The sequence below is a fragment of the Uranotaenia lowii genome, chromosome 1 (genome assembly GCF_029784155.1).
Source record: "Uranotaenia lowii strain MFRU-FL chromosome 1, ASM2978415v1, whole genome shotgun sequence".
NCBI lineage: Eukaryota > Metazoa > Arthropoda > Insecta > Diptera > Culicidae > Uranotaenia > Uranotaenia lowii.
Genome location: NC_073691.1, coordinates 159,795,659 through 159,810,139, shown reverse-complemented (window position 1 = coordinate 159,810,139; position 14,481 = coordinate 159,795,659). Strand labels below are relative to the sequence as shown.

General features: G+C 36.8%; 1 protein-coding gene and 1 long non-coding RNA gene across 2 annotated transcripts in view; one reads left to right on the top strand and one right to left on the bottom strand.

The window, feature by feature from the left end:
• Positions 1-14,481, top strand: part of LOC129740690 (allatostatin-A receptor-like) — a 407,612-nt gene that overhangs the window by 354,654 nt on the left and 38,477 nt on the right. Inside the window, exon 4 of the mRNA XM_055732449.1 lies at positions 512-1,046. Within this exon, the coding sequence (XP_055588424.1) occupies positions 512-619 (108 nt within the window). The 3' untranslated portion in view covers positions 620-1,046. The remainder of the gene's footprint in view (positions 1-511; positions 1,047-14,481) is intronic.
• On the bottom strand, positions 2,817-3,403 carry LOC129740691 (uncharacterized). The gene is made up of 3 exons (XR_008736339.1): positions 3,341-3,403; positions 3,198-3,262; positions 2,817-3,130 (listed from the first exon to the last, which is right to left on the bottom strand). It is a non-coding gene; the product is annotated as an uncharacterized LOC129740691 (long non-coding RNA).

Below are 14,481 nucleotides of genomic sequence, written 5' to 3'. Positions count from 1 at the left end.
TTAACTGATTTAAAAAATTAGCTGTAATTTTCATTTAACGAGTCTCATCACATTAGAAGAAAAAAAACCTTGTTCTTAAATGGATGGATCCATCGTAATAAAAATTTGCGACGACACAATGTCTATTTGCCTGATGAAAAGGCGTACCCATCAACGAAAAATTAAATTGCAATTGTATGAATGTTGTTTTTTGAGAAGCCAAATGGAGTAAAAAAAAAACAAACCACCAAATGCAATGCAGCGCCAACAAATGATTGTCTTTTTTATGAGGTCGTAAATTCTTGCTTCTGTGGAAAATCCATTTATTTCCGAAAGCTGAGATGCTGCTGCGGTTCTACTTGGACTATGGGATCTCTAGTGAATCCACCTACCGTTATAATAATTCACATATAAATTAGCAGTAAATCTCAAAAATATTTCAAATAGCTCTCCAGATCTTTCCAGGTTAAAATAATTTAAAAAAAAGTTTATTTCACTGAGTCTTCATTTCGATTCTTTTTCCCCGTTCCAGATCGTCTACTGCGGACCCGGAAGTCGTCGCCAGGGCAGCAACCGACACATGCCACTGCCAACGAAAACGACGCGAACCGGAAGCTGCCAGGGTCAGGACATTTTATAACCGGAAATGGAGCAAACGTCCGTTTCGTACTTTTAGAAAGTTCGTCATCGCCATCGTCATCGTCGTCACTCACCATTTGCTGCCATCACCATTATCATCAGCATCGTCATCAACGCCATCAGAGTCAGCATCAATCGCTGCGCCATCACCGCCATTCAAGTCGTCGTCGTCGTCGACGTCGACCTCTGCAGTTGGACCATTCATCGGTAATCTACCCGAATCTGCAACGCCATCAGCGAAAATCCACGTTCCGGAAGATTTGTCTTGCCGGGAACGGCGTCAACGATGCCAACGATGCCGTCGACCGGTGTTCCAATTTCGTCGGCCAGGTTTCCTAGAAAAAACAACGCGATTGCAAAGTCCATTTGAGCGAGTAATTTTCGGGAAATGGTGCCATTACCGCGAAATTGCGTCCGGTTGCTACTTGGTAAGTCCATGTAGGCCGAGGATATCGGAGCTTAGCTACCTTTCAGGATGGATTCCATTTTTCTCTAAACTGCCCGATAAGAAAAATATTCAAATATCTCATCCATTCTCGGACGGGCTGACTTTCTGGAGGGACCGTTTTCCTATTGTTTGCGATTTTGATGGGCTCCGCCGCGCCGCGCTGGTGAAATAAAGTTGTTATTTTGTGGTTGAAAGGAATTCTTGAACAAAAAAAAACTTATGTTATTACTTGGGGCTGAACTCAACGATCTGTGCTGTAATCTGATCGTTTGGCAAAAGGTTACCAAAAAACTGCGAAAGTGATAAAACAAACTTTAGCACTTTGGCTATTTTTTTTTTGGCCAAAATTGAACCCAAACAGGTAGAGCACTATGAAGAACTAGTATTTTTAGATGAGAGTTAGTAATGATTTTGATGATTCTGGCTACAATTATGCATCGATAGTACATGGAAGATGCTACAATTCATCCGAATACATTTATTTGATACACTGGCCCTACTTTCATAACAGTCCCATATGCAAAATCGAGCAAGCAAGAAAATCAGGTTTTTCTGTTTTGGAATATATCTTTGAATTGTGACCACAACCTTCAGCATAAACGAAAATCGATTGATGGAACGTGTTCCAGGTTGTCATTATAAATCGTAGGACCTGTAATTTTTAAAATTGGTACATTGGTAAGGTCGGGAGCGCCCTTTTACTTGTTATGGGACTGTTATGCGAGCATATTCGAGACTTTTTTGAAATCTACTCGCATAACAGTCCCATACAGAATATATTATGCTCAGCAAGCTACGTTCAAAGACTTCGATTAAGTCATTTCGAATTTCTAAATGCAGCTATCATACATAAAAACATACTTTTAAGGAAATGTAGTGAATTCCACATTGTAAGTTGAATCTTTTTTGATTTTTTATGGTATCTGATAGTATTTTGCTCAGGAAGACATTTCTTCCTTCGTATTGGCCTGCCTTCGAAAATTAGTGTGCATAATTCGACATCAAGTGAGTTGAATCTTTTTTAAATGATTCGAAGCAATAAACAAAAGATTATTTCACCGAAAGAAACATTGGAAAGTTACTAATTCCGTGGTATTTCACATATGAGACTGTTATGCGGGTATATTACATATGGGACAGTCACGAGTTGCTATTTCATTCAAAATTTTTAGAATAAACTCTCTTTTTTTATTATTTTATATTGAAGCCCTTTGTTTTGAAAAAGACCAACTGTTAGGTTAGATGAAAAATGACGAAAATGCATATGGGACTGTTATGCGAATAGGGGCAGTACCGTCAGTCGAAAAATTGTCCATACACAGCAAAAAAAGTGTTGCGATATTACATCAAAAACGTGCACATAACTTGAGTCGCAAATGCCACCTAATATAACATCGTTTTGATGTAAAACCTATGACCTCGATAAGATGTAAAAAATTTAAACTAAAAAAATATCGTAGTAGACAAAAATGGGAACGATGAGAAATGTTGATGCTATTCAAAGAGCAATATTATTTTTGTAAATTGTCGTAGAATTTTCAGAAATGTGAACAACTTTATACCTAATTAGTAAAGTTTCGTTTGAAACTGTTCGAAGTGCTTTAGAACAAAATTACGAAATATTGGAAAATCATAATTTTCCAAGGTGTAACAAATGATACTGTGTAGGAATCTGTTCATAATTCCCTGGGGCATTTTCAGATGGGTGAAATATTCAATCAAACTGCAAATTCCATTTGTTCAGGTTTATGTATCTTTATTCAATTGTAACCACTTGAGTCTTCATAACTTTGGCAAATCTACAACCGCCATTTTTCTCCGGGAATTTAGAAACTGGATCAATCAAATACACTATATTTGTTATTAGAGTCATAAAACGCACTTATTATCCTTGGGATACGTTTCGAGGTTTCCAGTTGTTGACCTTTTCTAAGCGATTCATCATTCACTACAAAGTCTAGCTATGTATTAGCTTCTAGCTTTCCTGAGACTCGTAACAAAATAATTGTCTCTTCCGACGCTGGATCTCGACATGAAGAGATTCTCGGGATATTGCTTTGGGGCCTGAAAAATGAAAAAAAGTTGAATCCCCTGGTAGCGGGTATGAAAAAATAATCATAATAGGACCTACCCTCCGATCCGTTTTAAAAATTTCTTTCTACTTTCCTTGTACTTTATTTCTTCCGAATAAATTTCCTAGAAACAAACAAATATAAAAATCAGTTAGTATGGCTGGATTTGCTTAAAAATAAGAAATAAATTGATGTATCTTACTAGTAGATCGGTTGCCTCTGAGCGTCAGAAACCCTTCCGGAGTTTTTGATATGAAAACTATTTTATTGACAGTTATGAGCTGCTTCGATGTGATTACATATACGACGTGATATTACACAAACAGACATGTTTAATATTGTGTACATCGTTTGGATGTAAAAAACGGACAGTTGTGTAGTATTTCAAAAAAAAAGTTAAAATATTACATATTTTGGCTAGCATCCGCTTAAATTACATCGGCCATCGTTACATTATTTTTTGCTGTGTACAGCACTCTCGTCTACATCAAAGAACTCTCAACAGATACATATTGCTCGTTCAGACTTCTTGTTAAATTTTTCAACTCTTCCTGCAGAATAAGAAGCACTACCGCAAACGTCAAACATGGAAATTGAACTTTGAAACAGTAATAAATATTTAAAACACTGTCATCCCTTTTTTACTAAATGTTTCAGAATCTTTCAAAACCAGCGTTCGGCATCGCTAACTGAAAAATTAGCGCCGCCAACTAAATCGCTTGCTCATTCAAAGTTAGCGATCGCTAATTAAAACCTTAAATATGCTGAAAAATGTATCTCTTGAACTTAAATCGCTTATCGCTAACCGATAACTGTTGCCCAACAAACGTTCACTGAAAAATTATTCATATTTTTTTTGTTGATAACATGTGTTTTAGACTTATTTTCAACACATATTTAACACCGGAAAATACAAATATAGTTGATTAAACTTCTTACAACAACACAAAAATAACAATTATTAATAGCATGAATAATGGCTGCTGCATCTTATTACTTCAGGTTCAAATTCTTAAAACAGGCTATATTTATTTTTGTGTCCAGTCAGTCCGATCCTAATTCTTAAACCAGTTTTCATCTATTTAAAATTTAATTTAAAGAAATGTATGAATCTAATGATAGAATCATTTCCGAATACACCCCAAGTAACAAAAAAGGTTTTTTGAGGGACTCCACGTCAACTATAAATTCAAACTATAAAACTGCGTTCGATTATGTTAGAATTTATAAAACTCCAATAAAATGGTTATTAGCATAAAAAGGCCCTTTCGCAGAGAAAATTATAAAACCTTTTCTAGACAAATCAACTTTTTAGGTTCTTTTTGAAATAGGCTTATAAAACCGATTTACTATATTATTGTCAGCTTTAAATAATCCTGCTCTAGTATTTGGTTTTCAAAAAAAAAAATTTTTAAACAAATGAATCTTATTCAGGATAAATACAAAAAACCAAAGCATTAATTTGTTCATCACCATTCTTTTAAGAAATTCGATATTATTTGATAACTCTTAACATTTTTTAACTTTTGCTTATAAGGTTACTGCAAATATTTATGTCAAAATTCTAAAAAAAAAAATGGACCTGCTGTAAACTGCGCCTCAATGTAATCAAAATCAGATGAAAAAGATATAAAAATTATTAATTTTTTAGAAATACATTTTTTGGTGGTCATTTAACTATTTGTTGATATCTCAGCCATGAGGATGTCCGAGCTCATTCTTAGCATAAACGAGTTGAGGTTTACTTTCTAAAATAGAAAACCACCGTGAAAAATTATCAATAATGCTCATGAAAGTGTCAATAATGTACGAAATTATTAATAGTCATAATTGAACACTTTAAAAACCATAATGTTTTCTAAAAATTACCATTCATACTTTTAAATAACTTTTTCGTCTTATAAAAGATTATGAAATTTGAAAAGGTAACTTGAAGGAATTCTAAAAACCGGCAAATTATGTAGAAATCTATGAGTCATTCTACTAAAGCTGTTTCAGGCTTGATGGGTTTTATAAAATCATTTTAAGGAATCTTATTTATTTATGGAATCTTATAAATACAAAAAGTCTGTAGGCCCTCTTAGAAATATTTTCAAAAGAGCATGTACCTCACGGTATAAGTATATAAGGTAGGCTACTAACACGAGTAAACAACTCGTTTGAATGGAAACTAGTGACGTCATAACTATCTGCCTATAGCGTGCCAGGCAAAAAGTTTTGCGCGCGGAGAATAATCAGATCACTAGATGGATAGTAATGACGACATTATCGGGAAGATATCACCTTATTATATTGTACACCGTGCATGTACCTTATAAGGGAGATCGAAGCAATCCTTTGTTGCGTTGTGGCGTGTTTATTTTTCAAGCTGGTGAAAAAAGTTCCGAAAAACAAGAAATTAGAGAAAGAATTAGTGCATTTTTATCGTGTTGGAATCTTCGAATCCCGGAAGCAGGAAACCGCGCAGTTCTGGTTTCCGATAAAAGAGCGGATAGTTTTTGCGTCGCAGCGTCTTTAATTGTCGTCAAATCTCGCTCAAGCTCAGCTGGCAATACACGACATTTGGTTCCGGATGCTAAGAAATTTGGGAAAAGGTCATGTTAGTACGAGAATTCATTTGGACGGACCGGAAATTGCAAGAAATATGAACCTGGTTAACGATTCCAGAGCTGAATGTTAATGCATTGCAGCATTATTCGTAACATCAGGTCCCCCGGAAATTGGTGAGCTCTTTCCATTTTTTATTTAACTGCGTTTTCGAGCCCATTTCAAAAAAATTACACATTAATCCTACCTGCCAAGTAGGATTTCCTATTAACGCAAATAGCCCTCCCCCTACCTATCTGAAACAGCATCCATGTTTGTAGGATCGCATGGGTTCTCCTGCACCTGAAAAGTTAATTTCGCTGTTCAGATTATCCCTGTATGATTACATTGACTTGTCACGGTGTGCATAATGATACCACACTGACTCTCAATAGCAACACTTGAAATAAGTAGGACACGCACAGAAAGGACCCTCGTCCTCTTGGAAGGCCAGAGCTCCCGATAGGACCAAAACGGCCAATAAAACTGTCATATGTTTCATGATGCTTTTTCCGCCTATGCTAAGAGTTATACATGTACCTTATAAAACCTTTCTGTTTCAAAAGATGTTTGCGGTAGAACATTAAATTATAACTTAATGAAACATTTCAAATGTTTTTTTTTATTATTGAGTTGAAAACCATTCTACAATATTACATTTATTCTTTTCAAAGCACCTGATATATATTTTTCACAGATTAGTTTGCGATTAATATTTTTGAAAAATTACTATTTGATGTGGCTCAGGGCGAACAAAACACTTTCAGTTGAGATTTTATAACACTTCTCTCAGCAGATCATCAATAATGCTGCGTGTGTTTTTATTTAACAGACATTTGGAGTGGTGAATTTGGTCCTTTTTCATTCCCAAAAGAAGCGAGAATACAGATTAACCCATATTTTCACCAAAAAACATACTACATATTGTTGATATTTTTCCGACGGCGAGACGACTCACTTCTAAAATCAAATAATTCGACCGAATAACTTCAATAAAACTCTTACAGTCTATAGAAGCTTTTATTCCTTACAAACGGTTTATAGACGCCACGACAAGCTGTTTAACAGCAAGTTTATAACCCAAGCAACTTGTAATGAACGTATAAGAACACAAATACTACAAATTAGTTTAAAAAGGATTTTATGCATCGAAACGGGTTCAAAGGAAGGTATTCATAAACATTTTCAAATTGTTTATTTTTTCTAATTTAAAAATGTTTTTGAGGGTCTTAAAGTGCCAAATTCAATTGTGGTTATATAAGTTGGATATATAATACGCTTGTTGATATCCTGGAGACTTGTTGTAAAATGCCCAGACCACCATTTGGTGGGTATTTCGAATTTGCAAAGCAAATATTCATGCAAATATACCTGTAAACATTTATTTTATTTTTTTTTTATTTACATAGTATTCCGTCTCACGACATAACTTGACGAACATAATTCCTAAAATTCACTCGGTTCATAGCAACCGTTCTCCAATTTCTCGGGCACCCCACGTTCGCCAGATCACGCTCCACTTGGTCTAACCACCTCGCTCGTTGCGCCCCCGCTCGTCTTGTTCCTACCGGATTCGTAGCGAACACCTGTTTTGCAGGACAGTCGTCCGGCATTCTCGCAACATGTCCAGCCCAGCGTATCCGGCCAGCCTTCACCACCTTCTGGATACTGGGTTCGCCGTAGAGTCGCGCGAGCTCGTGGTTCATCCTTCGCCTCCACACTCCGTTCTCCTGTACGCCGCCAAAGATGGTTCTTAACACTCGTCGCTCGAATACTCCGAGTGTACGCAGGTCCTCCTCGAGCAATATCCATGTCTCGTGCCCGTAGAGAACAACCGGTCTAATAAGCGTCATATACAGGTTACACTTCGTACGAGGGCAAAGTCTTCTCGACCGCAGTTGCTTGTGGAGTCCATAGTAGGCACGACTTCCGCTGATAATTCGCCTCCGGATCTCACGGCTGGTGTCATTGTCTGCGGTCACCAGTGAGCCGAGATAGACAAAGTCTTCGACTATCTCCAGCTCGTCGCCGTCGATCATAACCTTGTTATTACTGGACAAGCGGGTTCGGTCGGTCTCGGATCCGCAGGCCAGCATGTACTTCGTCTTGGACGTATTAATCATCAACCCAATCCTTCCTGCTTCGCGTTTCAGTTTGCGGTAGATCTCCTCCACCGCCGCAGATGATCTGCCGACTATATCAATGTCATCGGCAAAGCAGATAAGTTGACTGGATCTGTTGAAAATCGTGCCCCGCATTTCGCCCACCGCTCGTCGAATAACACCTTCTAGCGCCACGTTGAACATCATGCAGGATAGACCATCACCTTGTCGAAGCCCCCTGCGCGATTCGAATGAACTCGACCATTCACCCGAAATCCGCACACAGCACTGCGTTCCATCCATCGTCGCCTTGATCAGTCTGTCAGTCAGTAAACATATTGTATATAATGTAGCAAAACCAGTATATACGTACCATTTTGGAGGCCATATAGGTACATTAGCAAACATATTCTTGATTTGGATTGTATTAAATTACGATTTGCACGACTTGTCATGCGCATCATTTACGACTACCCTGATTCTTTTTGGAATATACTTTGACAATTTACATCATCATATAGATGATTAGGTTGTAATATACGACATTTTTCGTAACAATATGGAAAATTTGACGACTTATTTGGTCGTCTTTTGCGACTTGAGTGCAGGGCTCTCATTTTCCGTCAGTTGAATAAAAATAAGATTATTTTTTTTTATACTTTAAACCAATCAGTTTATTCATCCATAAAAATAATAAAAATAAGATTATTTCATAGAAATGCGTTTTTTGCTGTCAAATTCAAGTTTATATCGTACAAATTCATTATTTGCCTGTTTGCCGATTTTATTGTTAGTACCTGGACTTGATCCCCTGACCATACGATCTGCAGCTCATGATGGTTCCTCGACGCTATCTGGAATATATAAATTCAAGGGGATTTGCTTCAAATACATTAAACCAAAAGCAAATCGTATATTTCTATAACTTAAATCTTTCAAATCATAGAACGCACATTGTAGGTGCAGATATACGAAAATGAGTATAAATAACATTCTATACGATGTAATCTGTAAAAGAAAATACGACTTCTGGTTGTCTGGGTGGTTTCCATCAAACGCTTCACAAACCAATAAAAGGTATTATACATCATTTATAAACTATCGTATGAAATTTATAAAGCCAATCGGAGTTTTGTGTGTTACTTGGGACATCTTTTCAAAAACAAAAAACAAACGAAAAATCAAAGGACAAATAAACTATTCGATGACAAGTAACCTGCGATAATTTGAGATCATTTTCGAGTTTCTAAAACTAGAAGGTTCAAAAAACTTGCTTTTTGTTCAAAACTCGCTAAAATTTTTTTGGATTTGATTGACCTGCCTTCAATTCCATTCAAAACTCCGATATCTCATTAGATAGATACTAAGTTACGGTCTTCGACAAAGTTGTTCAGCAGAAAGAATCCTTTATAAAATTTAAAAATTGGTACAAAAATGGACACTTTTTCAGAGTTAAAAGAAAAATATTTTGTGTTCGCCCTTTAATCGTCTTCACAATCTTACCACGCATTTCCCGGTCAACAGTTCAACTCCGACGTTTGGCTCGAGGCTTCCAAATCGTCGTCAATGTTTCCTTATACCGTTTGATAATGTGCCGTAAGGTACTTATGGGTAATTTCAGCTGTTTTCTCAGTCACGGGTTTGCAAGGCCCGCAGCTAACTCCACTATGTCGCAGGGGGATAAAGCTTGCTTCATTAAGAATTGGAACAAACTTTTGCTCATATTGTGGCGCTTCTGGTGGACGGCTTTGGAAGTTCTTGGAGCCCACGTGTTGGGAGCTTCGTTAGCTTCACGAACGTATTTTTGACATTCCGCAAACCGACTGTACTTTGTAAACAATCAACATGGAAGCCGAATGAAGGGAAATAAAAGTTCACAGTTAATTGGAAAATCTATTGTTTTCTGCCTCAAGCCAATCGTCGGAGTGGAACTATCGACCGGAAACTGCCTGGTAAGATTTTGAAGATGATTAAGAAGAATTTCAATCTGTCGGACCGTGATTTTGCCAGAAAATTCAGTGCTGCACATAGTACCGTCAGGAGAATTCAACTTCGAGAAGGAATCTAGTCGTATCGAGCTAGGAAACAGTCAAATCGGACCCTAAAACAGAATAGTGTGACCAAAATCCCTGCTCGGAAGCTATAGGACCAAGTGCTCACCAAGTTCGACGGATGTCTTCTGATGGACGATGAAACTTTTGTCAAGGCTGACTTCGGGCAAATCCCAGGTCAAAAACTTTACTTGGCAACGGCTCGTGGAGATGTTCTAGCCAAATTTAAATTTGTCTATGCCGCCAAATTTGCACGAAAATTATGATTTGACAGGGCATTCGAAGCTGTGTCAAAAAATTAAAGTTTTCGTTACAAAAAAGATAATGGCGTCAGGACTATACCAAGAAGAGTGCCTCCAAAAATGAATTTCGTGATGTTTTTGCCAGATTTGGCAAGCTGTCATCACAGCAAAGTCGCTTAAGAATGGTATGCAGAGAAAGGGGTCCAGTTTGTTCCGAAAAAACTTAACCCACCCAACAGTCCCCATTTTCACCCTATTGAGAAAAACTGGGCACTCATGAAGAGGAGACTCAAGGCAAAAGGAAAGGTTTTCAAAGACATCAATGAAGACCTTGGCAATAAGATAGCTAAAACAATAAACGAAAAAGATGTTCACCGCCTTATGAGCCTTGTTACAGGAAAACATTCAAAAATTGATTTTATTTCGCGATTATTCCGTCGAATAAGAGAGTCTCTTCTATGAGGATTTTGTATTCGAAGATACCAGTTTTTAGTTTTAAAATGGTTTTAGAAACCAACAAAAATCTACACCTTTAGTAAAGTTTTTCGATTTTTCAAATGTAGGTTGCCCTATTAGACAACCGATTTTACTACAAATGCGGAAACACCGAAAACGCATTCTCTTACTTTTTATTCCAGCTCGAGTAGGAGGAGGCACCTACTTGTCGTCTCAAACCACGTTTAGAGGGAGGAAACCAAAGAAAAAAAAATCTTCATTCCGGCTATCATCATCGTTAGAAAGAAACGACGATTCCTCGGTGAGTGGAAAACAGTTGGACTTTAATGCGACTGAATCCCTGTGAACGAACGGTTTCGTTTTGGATGATCCGGCTGAATCGGATTAGTTTGTCCCTTTTCAATTTTCGTTACAGAACTGACATTTATAGGACTCCTTTTTTTGGAAATGGAATAAAGACCGCCGAAACCAAACGACGGGTGTTTAAGTTGATGGGAAAGGAACAGTATTGTGATGTAGGGCACAAAAATGTGGCACATTTATGAAAATGTCCTTCTGAAGTTGGACAGATAAATTCTGACCGGAAGAATATAAAACGTGATTTCTGGAAGATAAATCTTGTTACGTTCATGGGAGATAATGCTTACAGAATGAGAAAATTTACCAGAATTAAGGTCAATTGTTCGTATTCTTCTTACCGGACGGATCTTGACTAAGCTTTCAAGGAAAGTCTAATTGATAGCCCAAAATCACGTATGCTATCTGAGCAGACAGCTGTGTGAGTTCCAGGGTTCGATTTTCACCCGTCTATCGATCCGTCCTTCTTTCGGCTGAACGTTCACTTTTTCCTATGATTTCCCATCATTCGGACAAGAAAGTTGGCAGTTAACCTTCAACCACACAAAACGTTGAACCAAGGCCCCTGGACTTGAGAAGCATCTGAAAACGTCCTAACTGAGCACGGAAGGAGGAGCCGGAGGTTTTCATCCCATTCCGACTGATGAGATTTCGAACGTGATTTATTGACTTTATATGCCGATCATACCGAAGGATGCTAAGATGTGTCTAAGGAATGTCAAACAAAAAAAAAAAGTTGACAAAAAATGATTCACAAAAAAAAAAATACTGAAATCTGAATCTGAAATCTGAAATCTGAATCTTAAATCTGAATCTGAATCTGAAATCTGAAATCTAAATCTGAAATCTGAATCTGAAATCTGAAATCTGAATCTGAAATCTGAATCTGAAATCTGAATCTGAAATCTGAATCTGAAATCTGAATCTGAAATCTGAAATCTGAATCTGAAATCTGAATCTGAAATCTGAATCTGAATCTGAAATCTGAATCTGAAATCTGAATCTGAAATCTGAATCTGAAATCTGAATCTGAAATCTGAATCTGAAATCTGAATCTGAAATCTGAATCTGAAATCTGAATCTGAAATCTGAATCTGAAATCTGAATCTGAAATCTGAATCTGAAATCTGAATCTGAAATCTGAATCTGAAATCTGAATCTGAAATCTGAATCTGAAATCTGAATCTGAAATCTGAATCTGAAATCTGAATCTGAAATCTGAATCTGAAATCTGAATCTGAAATCTGAATCTGAAATCTGAATCTGAAATCTGAAATCGAAAATCTGAATCTGAAATCTGAATCTGAAATCTGAATCTGAAATCTGAATCTGAAATCTGAATCTGAAATCTGAATCTGAAATCTGAATCTGAAATCTGAATCTGAAATCTGAATCTGAAATCTGAATCTGAATCTGAAATCTGAATCTGAAATCTGATCTGAAATCTGAATCTGAAATCTGAATCTGAAATCTGAATCTGAAATCTGAATCTGAAATCTGAATCTGAAATCTGAATCTGAAATCTGAATCTGAAATCTGAATCTGAAATCTGAATCTGAAATCTGAATCTGAAATCTGAATCTGAAATCTGAATCTGAAATCTGAATCTGAAATCTGAATCTGAAATCTGAATCTGAAATCTGAATCTGAAATCTGAATCTGAAATCTGAATCTGAAATCTGAATCTGAAATCTGAATCTGAAATCTGAATCTGAAATCTGAATCTGAAATCTGAATCTGAAATCTGAATCTGAAATCTGAATCTGAAATCTGAATCTGAAATCTGAATCTGAAATCTGAATCTGAAATCTGAATCTGAAATCTGAATCTGAAATCTGAATCTGAAATCTGAATCTGAAATCTGAATCTGAATCTGAATCTGAAATCTGAAATCGAAAATCTGAATCTGAATTTGAATCTGAGAACAAAATTGGTAAATTGATATTTTTTTTATTTGAATGGGAAATCTGAAATCTGAATCCAAAAATTGTATCTATAATCGTTTTCGAAATATAGAATGTTGTTAAATTATATTTAAATATTTTTAAGATGGAAGGTTTTTTTTTATTTTGAGTGAATATTATTCACTCTTCTCACTTTCTTACGACACGCATCGTTGATCATATGTTTACTCACAACCATTTCTAACGAAAATTTTCTCTACTCCATCGCTCCAAGAGTGTTGTGGGTTTTGTATTCTTGCTGCTTTCGTTGTTGAGTTAAGCTCCAACACCCATTCATTCGACGATAGCTTGGCATATTTATTCATCCCTTTTCTCACCATTGATCTCCCATTTTTCCCCTTTTCGGTTGAAATTTGGTTAGCAGCCGGAAGATTTCGTCGGTATTTTTTCCACTTACGGCACTCCTCCTTCAATTGGCCCTAAGCTGGGAGGATCATAAATCATTCTAACCGATTCCAGCCCTCCAATGGTGTTCGATATCAGGATGTTGCTGCTTTGTGACGATGATTTTCCCAAAGGATATGTTGTGAAGTTTGTCTAGTTCTTGTTGAGGTTTCTTCGATAGGCTTGTTCAGCGTTGCAATAAAAAAACAAACTGTTTGACGAACGCTTGAGCGTCAATATTTAACTTATTCGTTCAATTGAATCGATTATGTTTTTAAAGTAATTCAAAAGGAGCTTTCTTGATTCAAAAAGCATTCATCCAGTTAGATTCGAACTTATGTATTTGTGCTCATTCCAGTCTGTGATATTTTCAAAACAAGCCAAAATTTCAAAAAATCCCGAATGGAATGATAATGATTTTTTTGGATTATTTTTGGAACACTTTGAAAATATTCAATTGGAAAATATCCGGCCAAACTATCTTCATTCAACTGGAATGGTCCAATCTTGTACACACTAATCTGAGGCAATTTCTCCCAATCAGCTTCCGGCACACCCGAAGGCAATTTGCTGATTCGACCGAATCTATACTAACCAACTTGGTCATTCGAAACCAGGCAACTAGTAGAGTGCTCGGATAAACTATCCCATTTCTCTCGGTTTTTCTTTCTGTTCAATCATCGAGCTCTACAGAGCATCACAATAAAAGGATGACCATTTCCCTATAAAAGTTTTCCCGCCACCGCACCCCAGCAACAAAACTTTCCCCATGAGTAAAAATTCCGCCACTTGTCGGTTTTGTGCAAGATGATCTTTTCTACTTCACAATGTTAGAAGAATAAAGTAACTGTGTTAAAGAAAAAAAAAGCCAAGCAACTGCTGCAAAGTTCTCAGATGCAGCAGAAAAGTTCCTGGGATCGGAACCGTATCTGTGATGTCCGGTTCCGAAAACCTCAAAGGAATTTTCTGCTGATGCAACTCGGCCACTGGACATGACAAATAGATTGTCCCCAACCCTTTTAAGGATTCCCGTGATGGCACTCTTTCTTGCCACTCGTGGCTGTAAGGAAGAAATTTTTGTTATCATTTCCGATGAAGAGCATTCCGAATGGAAGTTGCCTAATTTTGGACTAGACCTACTGTGAAAGGGATGAAAACATGTTTAAAATATGTTTTCGTTAGCTGTCATTTCTGAAAAATT